At 45.0% G+C, this 13,806-nt stretch overlaps 1 protein-coding gene across 1 annotated transcript in view; it reads left to right on the top strand.

Annotated features, from left to right (window-relative positions):
* The first annotated feature begins 2,157 nt into the window (after positions 1–2,157).
* Positions 2,158–13,806, top strand: part of LOC121670318 (TGF-beta receptor type-2-like) — a 30,754-nt gene continuing 19,105 nt past the window's right edge. The window contains exon 1 of the mRNA XM_042040321.1: positions 2,158–2,239. Coding sequence (XP_041896255.1) covers positions 2,188–2,239 — 52 coding nt within the window. The 5' untranslated portion in view covers positions 2,158–2,187. The remainder of the gene's footprint in view (positions 2,240–13,806) is intronic.

The following is a 13,806-nucleotide window of genomic DNA, read 5'->3' as shown; positions in this document are numbered from 1 at the left end:
TTCCTGTAGACATCCAACTGCCTTGTAGAGATGCCATTGCATGGGACAGCTACTGCCTTTGCTCTCATTTCAGTGAGATCTGGCCCCAAATGTATCCATAAGATTATTCTGCAGACAGGACAAAGCATTTTATAGGGTTCAGTCTGGCTCAGAAGTTGTTTGGGATTGCCTGGAATTTTGGAAAATGCAGATCCTGCAGCTCAGGGTCCCTGGCTACAGTGACACTGTGCAGGCTTCCTGCTGCCTTCCCAGGTTCTGCTGCTAAAAAAAATAATACTCCATGCTTCCCTTGCACTTCCAAATCATACAGCATGTTTTGTCAATGTCCGCCATTGTTTAAAGCCCCTCTGGGCTCCTGCTGGGGACATTATTTCTCTCCAAGTTTCATAGGCAGCAGGGGTTCCTTCCTGGTTTTAAAGAGGGCTCCCATGGATCATGAATAATCTGTGATGTTGCTAACACAAGCCTTATCCAGTTGTCTTGTAACACACACAAGAGTTCACATCTGAAAATCCAACTGGCAGTCTGAGAAATCCATGGGCATTTTGAAATTCTCTGAATCTGAGAGAGTTGGCAGATCACCCCAAGAAATCACCATGCACAAAGCAGTTCCAGTATGAGCAGTTCCACTGTGTTTATTGGAAAATAACATCTTTCTGAAAGTTTGCTGGACATTTGGTCATTCTTAGTCCTCAAAGGCCATATTTGGTCTAGGACATGCAGGCATTTCCCCATGGAAGACATGCTGAGCTGATTTGCATCTGGGCACCCTGAAGCAAGTCAGAGCAGACCAAGCAACCCCCTGCAGAGTCATGTGTGTGTCACCATGGCATAAGAGACACACTTTATCAGCTGTGTCTGTACCACATCTCACATCTTGCCTTTTTCCTTTTTAAAAGAAGAAGGGAAAAGAGATACCATAATTTAACACCCTAACAGAATAATTTATATAAATAGTTTCCAAAACAAGTGGGGACACATTATCAGCAAGATGGATACAAAGAAAGGGCCTTCAATTCCGATGGAGCAAAACATTCACTGTAATGAATACACACACAGGCATACATTGGTACACCACATATCCACCTCAAACTGATTAATGAACCAAAAAATTCATTGTAAAATGGGGTAAACAAAAAGCTGGAGATTCACTGAATTAGAGTACAGTGTATGCATTAAAAATTAGTCAATATATTTATCAGTAACTATAAAATATTATCTTATTTTTTGGCTGCAAAAAGCCTTAATAACAACATCTCTTTCTCTGCCACACTCAAATACATCGATCTGAATGATTGGGGTAGATCATAGGGCAAGAGTTGGAGGATTTTACTCCTCCTTTTGCCACTGATTTATTGCGTTAACCACCAAGGCAAGTCAGAATTCTGCTACATTTCACAGTTTCCCTTTTGTAAGTGGGATAATATTTCTTACAAGTTTTTGCAGAGCAGTTCGAGATCTTGGGGAGAAAGCAGATATTTAAATGCTCTATGTTATTATTTTAGGCCCTGATTCAGGAAAACATATAAGTATATGTTCAAATCCTGCTGCTTTAATGGGTCGCAAGCACCTAGTTTAGGCTAAGCTCACACTGATGTGGTCTTTCTGAAAAAGCTGCCCTAAAACTTCTAATTATCCCAATTAAAAATATAGCTCATTGAAGCTTATTTAAAAGATAATTTCTAAAATAGAGGGGGGAAGCAGTGAATTAATGGCAGCTCAGCATATTGAGGCATTACCTTTCGTGCTTTATTCAGATGAAAGACTCATGCAGGAGTACCCATGCCTTTTTGATTAGATGCATGCAGCAGGCTTTAGGTCCCCTTCAAAGATCCTCGGGCCGTATGGAGCCAGGAGCAGCTCCGCACTGACATCGGGGAAAAAAAAAAAATCAAACTCTTTTTCTCAGAGCCTGACTTCTTCCCCCAGCTCCCCCCTCTCATATTTGTATATATTTCGAGAGGAGAGTCAGGCTTAGTTTGTTCATAAACTGCAGTTCCTGGGCGGACCCCACGCACAGCTGGGCTTTAGCGGCTGGATCCGCCTTCCCGGCAAGCCTGAGCCGGGAGCCTCGCAAAGAGGGGCTCCGGGCTTGACAGCAGAAACGCAGGAGACTGGCTCCACCGAGGGAGGATGACTTGGTCAACGCCGTGAAGCCGGGCTTCTGGTTGCCAGTGGGATCCAGAAATGGGGTACTGGAGGAGACCGGGTCTGCTTTCCTTACTGCTGCTCTCCTTGTGTGAGTAGAAAAACATTTCTGGTTAGGCAATGTTAAGCAACATACTCAGAGAGGTGGTTTATTTTTCCTTCCTCCAGCAAAACAGCTAATCTTTGATTTCTCCCCTGACAGCAATTAGCCAGAGGATTGGAAATAGCAGAGGGTTTAGTAGAATACTCTGCTACGACTGCATGAGCTGCGTATTTCTTATGGCGAAGGGCGAGCGATTGCTTGGTGGAAAGTGCTGCGTGCTCACTTGGAGCTGCTCACAGATGTCAGTGTTTACAGTGCAAAAATATATATAGGTCAGCATTACTTGTTGGAAATTTTTATTTTATTGAGGGAGATTAAAAGCAACTGAAGTGCACCGCTGAACGATCTGGCTTCGACAGTGTCCAGATGTGGTGAAGTTTGCAGCTTAGAACTTTTATCAGCCCTGGTTTATGCGCAGAATTAATCGAACTATTAAAGAAGGAAAGAAGTGGGGAGAGGGGGAGGAGAAGTGTCTTTGCAACAACATCTGGTTATTCAGCAAACCTTTCCAGCACTTACGTAAAGATTTCTTTGTAATAAGTGCCCTGTTTCAGTTTTGATAGCACTTCTTCAATACTGTAGATAAAACCCTCCAGCAGCACTTGAAAATGTGCCCATCCATGGTTTAACTTTTTCTTGTTTATATCTTGATGATTGTTTCATAACAGGGAATGGATTTGTATATAAGTGAGTGCTATATACACATCTCCTAAGTATGTGTGTGTGTCTTTCTGTATATGCAGAGCCTATGTATGTGTATACATGCATATATCCCTACAAAGCATGTATTTATATATTTGCGTGGACACTGCTTTTTAAAGTGAACTCTTACAAACACAGACCTCTTGCCCTTGCTGTAGAAATTTCAGTGCAACTAAAATCACTCTTTGCTCAAAGTGATGAAGGAGGATTATAACTCCAGTATTTTTGCATCCAAATGAAACAACTGGGGGCAAGGATCTGTATCTGCATTCAGTTTACATGGGTCCCCCTATCTACAAGACTAGGGAATAAAAGAATGATCGGTCAGTAGTCTGTGTGTAGGCAAACAAAACCATGGGTGCAACTGTTGGAACAGAGATGAACCAGATGGGGAGATTTAAGACATAGAATATTACTGATTTTTCAAAAAGTTAGGGAAATCTACAGTATTCATTTTTTTAGATAATACCCTAAAGTGTGGTTTGAAATGTAGGATGCTATACTGATAACATCCTGCTAACTTAATCGCATTTGGAGCAGGAATTACTACAAGTTATTATTTAAAGCACAGTCTTGGGTTGTTTTCAGTAAAGAAAGAAGACCACTAATCATCCTTCAGAAATACCTAATTTTGGAGTTATTTAACTTACGGTTTCCTTTTTCTGAAAGGCAAGGTTTTAATCTGAAAGAAACCAAACCAAAACATATCATGATTACTAAGTTCATCTGAAAGGTTATGTGAGTGATATGATGACAAAATTTGCCTCAGCACAGGGTAAAAAAAATAAGCCAGGGCTTGCTCTCTGTGATTCAGCTCATCAGTGATAGATGTTTCCTGGGACTACATCCACTTCCTTTGCATTTGGTGTTAAGATCGACCCTACAGTCATTCTGAGAAAGTAAAAGTACCCAAGGAGCCCACTTTCCACTGACATTAAAAGAGAAAGGAAGAGCTAGTTCCCCAAATTCCCCAAATTGACAGAATATGCACATTCAGCTGTTCTTCAAGCAACAAATTGTACCACTCATCCAGCCTCTCTTTAAAGAGTGACAGCACTGGCTTGGTGACAGCAGCAAAATTCCTCCTCTTAGCACAGAGATTTAAGACTTGCCACAGAGAACATGGCCCAGACTGTGGCTCTGTTACCCCAGAATAACTCCAGCTGAGCATTTGTAGGGACCTTGCTGCTGTCCCTAGGAGTTTACCCCAGGGCAGCAGAGACCCCAGCCTGTGCTCCATGCTGCATGTGTCTTTAATCCCCAACATGACTGAATGGCCATCACACAGCACATCCAACCATTTCAGTTCATATGCAGTGGAAAGATGGGCTCTGACAGACCACTGAAATTCAGCTACTGGATTTTCCTAATTCTCCATGGTCAGCCCTACCAAGGCTTCAAAATATCTTCCCTTAAACTTCTCCTCAGTGGCAGTGCCTGCTGGAGGGCAGCATTTTTACATGGCTTTCTCAGCAGAAGGTGCAGACAGGAGCTGTAGTTTCACCACTGCTAACACAAACTCTCACACAGGTGAGCAGAGAATCCTTCCAGGACAGAGAGCTGGGGCAGCCCTGGATTTTAACTAGACTGGGACAAGAAAATACAAGGATCATTCAGAATTGGAAAACTGTCTTACAGGACGGGGAAATGAAGGCTTTCAGTGCCTTTAGTTTGACCAGGAGAGAGCTGAGAAGTGAGCTGGCCACCTACAGCTGGGTCCTGGGAAGATGTTTTCTGGCAGAGGGCTTCCTCTTCTATGGAACAGAGATAAAACAAGATGTACACACTGGAAGCCAAAATGAGGCACTTTTGTGTTAGAGCACCACACAGTAAAGTTGTTCCAGCAGGTAATTACTCAGGCTTGGGATGTGGTGGATATTTGTTGCTCAAAGCCTTCAAGATTGCAAGACTACCTGCTTGGACCTCTATAACCTAAACAGAAACACACTTGATATCAGGATTACTGTATTGTGCACATGGAAACACTTTGGCCTTAAAATTAAGAATTAGGAGTTTTCCTGCCATTTTCTACTAATATTGGGAAATTATCCCTTGTGCTCCATCTGTCAGGAACAGGGCTCACATCCGGACAAACAGGCATGGGGCTGAGCACTGTCTCATCTCACAGAGAGGACCTCAAGAATGTGAGTGTCACTGGTGTGACAACAGCTCTCAGGGCTGTGAACAGCCCCAGGAGCCAAGCAGAGTCTTTGTGCATCCAGCCTCCAAAAGAGGACATGAAGCTCCAGATCTGCCAAGGCACATAGCACTTACCAAGGGAGAGCAAGATATACCCCTTGGGCTCTGATGAGGCTCCAAAGAAAGAGAAAGAAGATTTTTGAAATGAGGTGAGGTTGCAGGTCTGCTACCCTAAGTCCAGACCTCCCACTTCCTGGGGTTTGAGTGTGCTTCCCCAAAACTTGGTCTTCTGTTAAAAATGCTGGTCTGCTAAAATATCCTGATATTTTTACCAAGTCTCCTGGGCTCCTTTTGCCATGGTTGATGGCTCTACAGAGAGTGCTTTTGAGGGGTTGTCTCCTGGTAGACAGTGGCTTTCTGAAGTCACATTCTCTTTCCTGCTTGCAAAAACTGTTCCCCCAGTGAGCCTCTTCAGCTAAATATATAGAGCGTATAGAATTCATAAATCAGGACAGGGAGCTCCAGGGCTGTCAGAAAAGCATCTCTGGCTTTTGATCTGCTCAAGAAATCTCTGACCTATCCCAGGCTCCTCAGGCAGATTGTTCAAGAAGTTGGCCTCTTATTTCTGAGGTCACCGGAGCTAAAATCAGGGGCTGTAGTGCCACCAAAATGCTTGCCCACTCCTCAGGCAGGGGAGATATTGGGATTGCACCCCAATACCAGTGGACACACAATTCAGGAAAACAGGTCAAGCCTGAGCTGGTGAGAGGACGAGAGAAGGAAAAAGACAAAGGAAGAGTGATGCTCCATTTTACAGGCATTTGTAGAAAAGAGCTTTTCTGGTCCAAGGATGAGCCAGAGCAGCCAACAAACCTCTCCTCTCAGGCTATGCAGCATGTGGAGGTGGGCACTGCCCACCCCAGGACACAGGTCTGTGGGGCTGGTTATAGCAATCCATCTCAAGTAGCACCATGTTTTGCTCTAGTATTGATTTAAGACACCAAAACACCAAGGAAGAAATTACCACCCTCAAAAAACTCCAACAGGCTACAAGAGCTCTACATCAGCTCAGTGTAGGTAGCTGCATTGGCAGAAGGCACAGCATCCCACTGCATGAGGGAGAAACTTGTGCATCCTACCATGAGGCTCAATAAGAACAAAGCTGCAACAATTTCTCCAGTTAGGAAATAAAAAGGGAAAACACGAGAAAAACCCTGACAATGCAGAGCTGGAGTCCTCTGCAATGTTGCAAGTGCCATGAGACTCAGCAAGAAAAGTGATGGCTTATTTTCCATTCACCTTTACCCATCTCCAAATCTAATGCTATGGTTTCAGTCCTTGGCGTAAATTAGATAACCTGAAGGTTAAGAAGAGTGGCAGTGTACAGCTATGTCAGAAGAATGAAAACTGGTATTTCCTCTCCCCTTGCACCTCCAGCTTTGCTCAAACTTGAGACAGTCTAGTCATCAGTAAAGCTTCACTCTATATTTTAATTGAGGGCTTTGTTGAAAGAGGTACTTTTTTTAGATATTCCATACAACTTGAAATTAAGACACATAATTTTCTAACAAAAAAACCCAAACAACAAACACAAAACTGATGTTTACTGGTATTTTACTGGTTTTATCACTATTTAATGATGGTCAGAAAGACATTTTTGTGTACTAGTAGTAAATAAGTTCAGCCAGCTGCAATCATGATACTTGTTACTCCCATTAGAGACAGAGTTCTGGGCAGATGTATCCCACGTATTCACTGAATATGCAGAAAGCAAACACTGGCATTAAAAACAGGTGACTGGGGGCTTTTATTCTGAGAAAGAATTCCGCTCTACTGCCTGTACTCCACAGCTTTATATTGCTCCACGATTTGCTCTGTTGAGTTTATTTCCTCAGGACATTGTTTTCCTCTCCCCTTAGTGATAACTCTTTGCAATAACATTTGCTTTCAGCCAGGCTCCACAGTGTTGCAACTTGCCATAAACTAATGAACTCTCCCATAGATTGTCGTGTTTTCAAGGAAGCGCAACATCTGATCCTTTTATTAAAAAAAAACAGTCCCACCAAGGAGACAAAATCAGCAGCTCCCACACACTCTGCTCTTTTCACATCCCCAGTTTAGTGCTGTGTGCCAAGTGAAAGCCTCACACTGGAAGGGGCCTCTGTGCAGAAGGGAGATAACACCACTGATGGCTGCCTGCCCTATCAAACCTTCATTATGTCTGTGCTGGATCCCAACTGTGGGATAACATTTCCTTAGGGATCTTCAGGGGGAAGTGAAGGAGTGGCTGAAAGCTGTCTTGGCCCTGCTTGCATGCACATCCCTGAATTCAGAGTCAACTGTTGCGATCCTGCCTCTGGAAAGGATCTGTAGCATCCATCGGGGTCATATTTCTTCTTCTTCAGTTGGTTCATCTTTTTGTTACAGCCCATGTAGGGTTGAAACTCTGCTGCCAGCTTCTGGTAACTGTCAAAATTTTAGGAGAAGTGGGAGAGCCTGCTTATCATGCAATCCCCTCTGCAGCCCGTGCTCCTACCCATTAAGTGGCTCCAGAACTTAACCTTTCATGGAGCTGTTCCACTGCAGTGTTTTCCTTCCCATTGATAAGCCAGGAACAAACGACAGCTGATTTATACTACAGCAAATGTGTTGTGGCATCTGGGTCACTAATGTGTCCAGCTGTGACTGCAGTCTGCCAGGCTGTGCTGGACAGAGGGCTATGGCCCATGTGGACTCTAGCAGCCCAAGGACATGCCTACATCCAACTGTTACCCTGGACTGCACAGGGTCATTTGGATTCAAGATTAATTTGGTTTTTAAAGGACATTTTCACTATTTGTGCTGAGTGATTTGAGGCAATCAGCCTGAGCATGCTGTAGATGGGGGGCTGATGTGCAGTTCCAGCTGTAGTGGGGTGCTGAGGTGTGGTTCCACCAGTGGCAGCTGCAGAGTATCACTTTGCAGGGTCTTGTGCTCCATTTCCACCCATGCCACTCTCAAAGTGGGCCACAACTCTCAAAGTAGTTGAAGCAGCATCATATTGGACACATACTGCCTGCAGGAAGATCTCTCAGCTTCCCACACTGTGGGTGGAGATGTTCCCTTTAGCTCCAAGTCAGTTACTCTCCACTGGACCTAAAACTCCAGTCTTTCTGGATAAGTAGGTGTCCAAACAAAGCTGTCCCCAGCAGCTTCTACCACAGCTCCAGACTCAGTTCTGATGAGGCCTGAAGGTTTCTGAAGGAAATTCCAGACTGCCTTCACTCAGCCTGCAAAGAGCTGTTGTCCTGCCCCTGCAGCACATGATGGCAGGTCCTCTGGCCATGCCTTGGAGCTGGAGAGTTCAGCCCTGCAGGGCCATCACACACCCTCTAATGCATGCCCTGCAGGCAAAGCAGCACAGATGTGTTTGTGCCAGCAGTGGGAACCAGCACAGCCATGGCAGCCAGCAAACAGGGCTGGTTTATCACCCTGCTCTGGGGTCCAGGCAGGGCAGAGCGCTGAAGCAATCACCTGAGGTGACACCCACTGATGTCTGATACTGCCCCAATATCCAAATCTCTCCTAACCTCCTCAGTTCCTCCAACACCCCTGTGACAATGTTCCCTCTGGGAAAAACCCACTTACATCTTTGCACCTGGAAGGCCCAGAGACATCTGCTGAAGTTCCTGGTCACTAAGAAGGGCCTTTTCCTTAGATCAACAGTGCAAAAACTTGGGATTTTGATACTGATCCCTTCTCACTTCAGGCATCCCAAACCAGAGTGCTTAGCTGTATCTTACATAGCCATAGTTCACCAAGTACTCCACCAGAAAGATGCTGTTGCCAATGGGGATTCATACCGTGCCCAGCAGTGAAAATCCAGAGAAAAATTTCTTTGTTTTTCCTGCGAAATCAGTAACTCAGGCCCCTTCCTGGCAACAGTTTTTGTGAGTGCCGTGATTACAAGTGCTTCTGGTGCATTTACAATGAACACTGGTACAGATATTTCTTTTAAAAGATCCTTTGCTGTTTCCAGGTGGAGCATTTAATAAACTGTCGTCCATGCAGAATGAACATCTGTGTCCTCCTCAAGTGTTTGACTGAGCAAGTTGCCAGTCAGTGCAGCTGGAACACAATGAGGAACATCTGTTTGATGTTGCTTGATAAAACTTCCTTCCTTGGACATTCTAAGCACCAGCATCCAGCATGGAAGAAACTGAATTAGCCACTATCTTGCTGTGTAAAGCATTTTTTCCATGCTAGGTCTATACCAAAATTAGCCCCAACCAACCAACCCATGATAGCAAAGAAGACCCTTCTTCTTACAATGGGAAGTGACACACAGAGCCATAAGCTCCAGCAATTGAATGAATCATCCTTCTTCAAATAGACCCAGGGTACAAGCATCTACAGAAATAAGACCAAAGGATCTCCTGGGATCTCAATTCCTGCCATGTCTTTAGTATGTCAAGAGGCACTCAGTGAAAGAAAATGCAGACATTCCCACCAGAGGCAGAAGCCATTAGCTTGGGAGTGAGACCTCAGCAAACATTTACTGTGGTTTTGTATATGTGCCCTGTGCTCACCTGTTTGTAGAACAGCATCATCACATCTGAGCCTTCCTTTCACCCTTGCCAGGGCTATCAGCTCGGCAACAGGCTGTGGCTTGGGAGGCAGCTCTTGGGCAGAAGTGCTGCTTAGCATTTCCAGACCATGGCATGTCTCAGGAGGTGTCCAGAGGCGGGATGCTGAGTTGAAAAGACAAGCAGCTACTGCAAAATGATGAGATCTTGGAGCAGGAGATGGTGAACAGAGAACATTCCCAGCTTTGCTATTTCTTCCATGTTGGAAGAGCAGCTTTGCTCCCTGAACCCCATCTCCCCCAGCTGCTGAGTCTCCCTGGAGCTGTGCTGCAGCTCTGCCCTGGGGCTGGGACTTGTGGGAACCTTCTCCTTCTCCTGCAAGGGGGATCTCTTGAGAGGCACTGCAAAGACACACAAGCTCCCATTACTTCCACTTGCAGAGAAAATGCACTTCAGGCTCTGTCAACAGGACTCTTGGTTCTGTTCCTGAAAAAAATTCCTTTCCAAAACCTTGCTCCCGTGCCCTCCTCCCATAGCTCTCTTCTGCTTTAAAAAATGGAAAATATTCAATTTGAATTCAACCCTATTGGGCAGTGCTTTTTGGTAGGTTACAACACAAGCTCCTTAACAGATATTTTTTAAGAGATGAAGAAGGGCATGAAAGAGAAGAACACACCATCTATTTATGCGCTAAACATGGGACGCTTCAGGAGAAGGGGCAAAGTTCTTAGCATCTGTAACCCAGGCTAGCCTCAAGTTCCCTCTAACAGCACAACTTACTTACTGTTAGATCTGGCCTAAACGAGGGCAAAATCTAATTCTACATAATAATTTTAGCAGAGAAGCTCTGGCATTGTTGAAACCACATGGATGGAGAATTCACAGAACATCTCTGCCCCAGCTGCTTATCGCACAGTCCTTGCAAGCCCTTTTTCTCTTTGGGAATCAAAGTAATACAAATGCAAAAAAATACACACTGGTCAATCGTGAGAAGTCCAGCCAGAGACAAAGAGCAGCAGCTCCAGTCTAGTGTCTCTTTGTGGGCTCATCAAAGACCTTCTAGCAGATGGAAAACCGAATGTGTGCCAGGAATTTCAAACACTCCTCAGGAAGTTCATCTAAATCATCAGTAACCCATTTGCACTTAAAACAGAGCAAACCCTGTTGCCCAAATGTGACCCAGATAATGTTTCTGACGTGTTTACCTACTTGGATGGTATCCTTAAATTTCCATTCCGTCTATTCACAGACATCCAGGATTCATGCAGAGCCTGAAAAATATACAGAAAATTGAATTCCAGAGCATAATATGATGAATAGTAAAAAAACCCTGACTGCTGCACAGTAGTTTTACTTGAACAGCAGTAGTTTAGACAGAGCAATGTCTGCTACCGACTTGCAGCTCACGTGCTTTTGCTGCTTGGTTCATTGCTGTTGCTGCCTTTCCTGTGTAAAAGGGGGAGACTCATGGCTGCTGCATCTGAGAATGAGCTGCAGAAGCTGCAGTTAACTGGGATACAGGAGAGACTGTTGATGCCTCTGCAGAAACAAGAGCAACAAAAATTATAGCAACAGCATTGTGGAGTCGGTTCAATCTTGCCTTCTGCCATTCAGCTCCCAGTCCTAAAAGTACTCTAAAATCCTCAGCAATTTCTGCAGCAACTTGCAATAAGATGAGCTCAAACCACCCATGCATGGCCAGGCAGTGACTCCTGCTCCCAGGCAGTGTGGGAGGTGGGAGAAGGGATTTGTTTTTAAGACAAGAATTTCGTCGAAACCAGATCACTGCAAAGTGCTCTTCAAAGGGCTGAAATCTCAGAAAACATGGCATGCAAATCCCCAGTCATCAGAAGGCAACTTCCACTGGGGATGTGCCAGCTTAGCCCTCTGCAAACCCCACTGGCAACCCACAGGCCCCAGAACGTGATGCGCCGATAATGCATTGCCTCACCCTGCAAGGCCCCAGATAAGCAGAGGTGCTGGCAGAGCTGCTAAAATTACTTATGAACTGCTAAAACTCAGCATTTCCCCACCTCCTTAGACCTTGAATAAGTTGCTTTGCTTTCCATCTCACCAAGAGGAGTGGCACGTTCTCCTCGCGTGCTGTCTGGGCTGGTGGGAGTTGCTGTGACGGTGGGGCCGTGATGCTGGTGCAGGTCACCACACTGTATCCATGGTTTTCTCTTGGGCTGACCCCTGGCTGTGGGGTTTTTTTCCCTCCCAGACATTTCAGGCTGTGCTGCTGGCTTAGCTTGCTCTCTCAGGGCTTTTCCAATACAACACAGGGTAGAAAGGACAGCACAATATAGGAACAAGAAAGAAATGGGGACATAGGTGCAATAAAAGGGACTTGTTTCCAGACAAGGTTGCACCTTCAGACAGAGGATGGCTGCAGAAGTTGATTTGTGTCATAGCTCCTCACATCTGACATTCATAGCCCCCTACTTATCCAGTGGCTGACAAATGCCTAAAGGGATAAGTATGGGTATTACCAGGCGAACTCACACCTGCTTTTGTCTGCCAGGGAAGCTTTTGCCTGGCCTGGTAATGGCTCTGGAGGTACTGGCTGTAATTACACAGTGACCCACAACATCCAGCAGGCATGGAGTGAAAAAACCTCACTGTTAAGCTGCTGTCCTGGGCAATGTGAGGGATTCCTGTGCTAACCCTCTGTTCTAATTCTCAGCCCTCCCTCAAGCCATCTTTTTAAAGAAGGATACAGAGCATCCCTGCTCATCTCACAAAGGAATAAACCAGAAGAGGGGACAACCCCCTAACTTGTGAGTTTTCTCCTTGTTTTAGGACAGCTTTCCTCATCTAGCAAGTCAGGACAAGGCTAGGAGCAGTGGTGACACCCACATAGAGCTGTGAACTTGCCCACCAGCATTGCCTTCAGGACTGTCCCATCCTGCCCCTTCACCACCATCATCTGTCCCTGGATCACGGCTTGGTGCCACCCTTTTGTTCAAATTGCAGCCCAGCAATTGACAAATGATGTTACATGATCCATGAGCCCAGCCAGGTCTAACACAGCATTTCAGCTTAATTGCACTTAGCTTCTTACCCAGGTGAAGCCGGTGCTTGGCTGCCTCAGGGACTTAGTGAAAAATAATGCAAATAACATGCAACTAGGTAACCCCCAACCACCAACTTCACTGATATTTCAATGAAGTGTGTCAGTGAAATGGATCCAGAAATACACACAACATTTTCAGGCATTGCTGAAAGTTTCAGAGACACTGAGAAAAACAAATGAAATAGTGCAAGGCCACTGCTGTTTTATCCATTCCACATTCCCCCATCCTCAGCTCAATGTCTCTGAATGCAAACTGGTATTACTGGGAAGGATGTTGTCCATGACACCAGAAAGAAAGTGTTCCTGAAAGAGCTTGAGTTCAGAGTCTAATGGGGGTGTATTTTTTTGCCTCACCTGATACCTACAGTTCTTCCAAAGCTCAGCAAGGGCAGAACATCTTCCTTGTCATGTTGGGCTGGGTCCTGCTGGGCTTCAGGACCTCAGGACTGCAGGGCTGGCTTGCCTGATTTTTCAAACTTCAATGCCAAACTTTCTTTGGCGAGTAATTTTCACATTTGAAGGAATTCCCCAGCTAAAAGACAAAAAATAGGCAAGTGTTACACATTTCAAGGAACAGCAGAAATCAACAAACTTGCTTAAAAATATTTGAGTAAAATAAACTTCATCTTAATAATTTTTCCTCGTAACACACTGTCACGTCCTATGTGCAATTTTTCCATAACTCCTTTCTAACGGGTTCCATGAGAGCTTGAATGCAAATTAACCACGAGGAGATGGGAGAGATCCTCCAGGAATTGCTCTGCATGTGGAAATGAATTTCAGCTCAGCCACTTCAGAGCAATTTTTTTGTTTACTTTCCACTGACATGAAATCAGCCACGATTGCATCGCATGCGGGATTGGTTAGCCAGTTACATAATGCTTAATAAATCCAAGAGAAATAATATAAAACACATCACCCAGCCTGGGAAGAGGAACAGTATCTCAGTCAGTGTCACCAACCCACCCGGGCCAGGCATCAGTGAAGCATCTGATCCAATGCTGGGGAGATGAAGGGTTGTGCTGTTGCATGATAAATGTGATTAGGAAAAATGCTTGTGGCATGTGTGGAGG

Source organism: Corvus kubaryi, unplaced genomic scaffold (assembly GCF_017639235.1).
Source record: "Corvus kubaryi isolate FWS band 111438036 unplaced genomic scaffold, C.kubaryi_AGA036_p1.0 37396, whole genome shotgun sequence".
In the NCBI taxonomy this organism is placed as follows: domain Eukaryota; kingdom Metazoa; phylum Chordata; class Aves; order Passeriformes; family Corvidae; genus Corvus; species Corvus kubaryi.
This window is presented reverse-complemented; position numbering and strand designations above follow the sequence as displayed.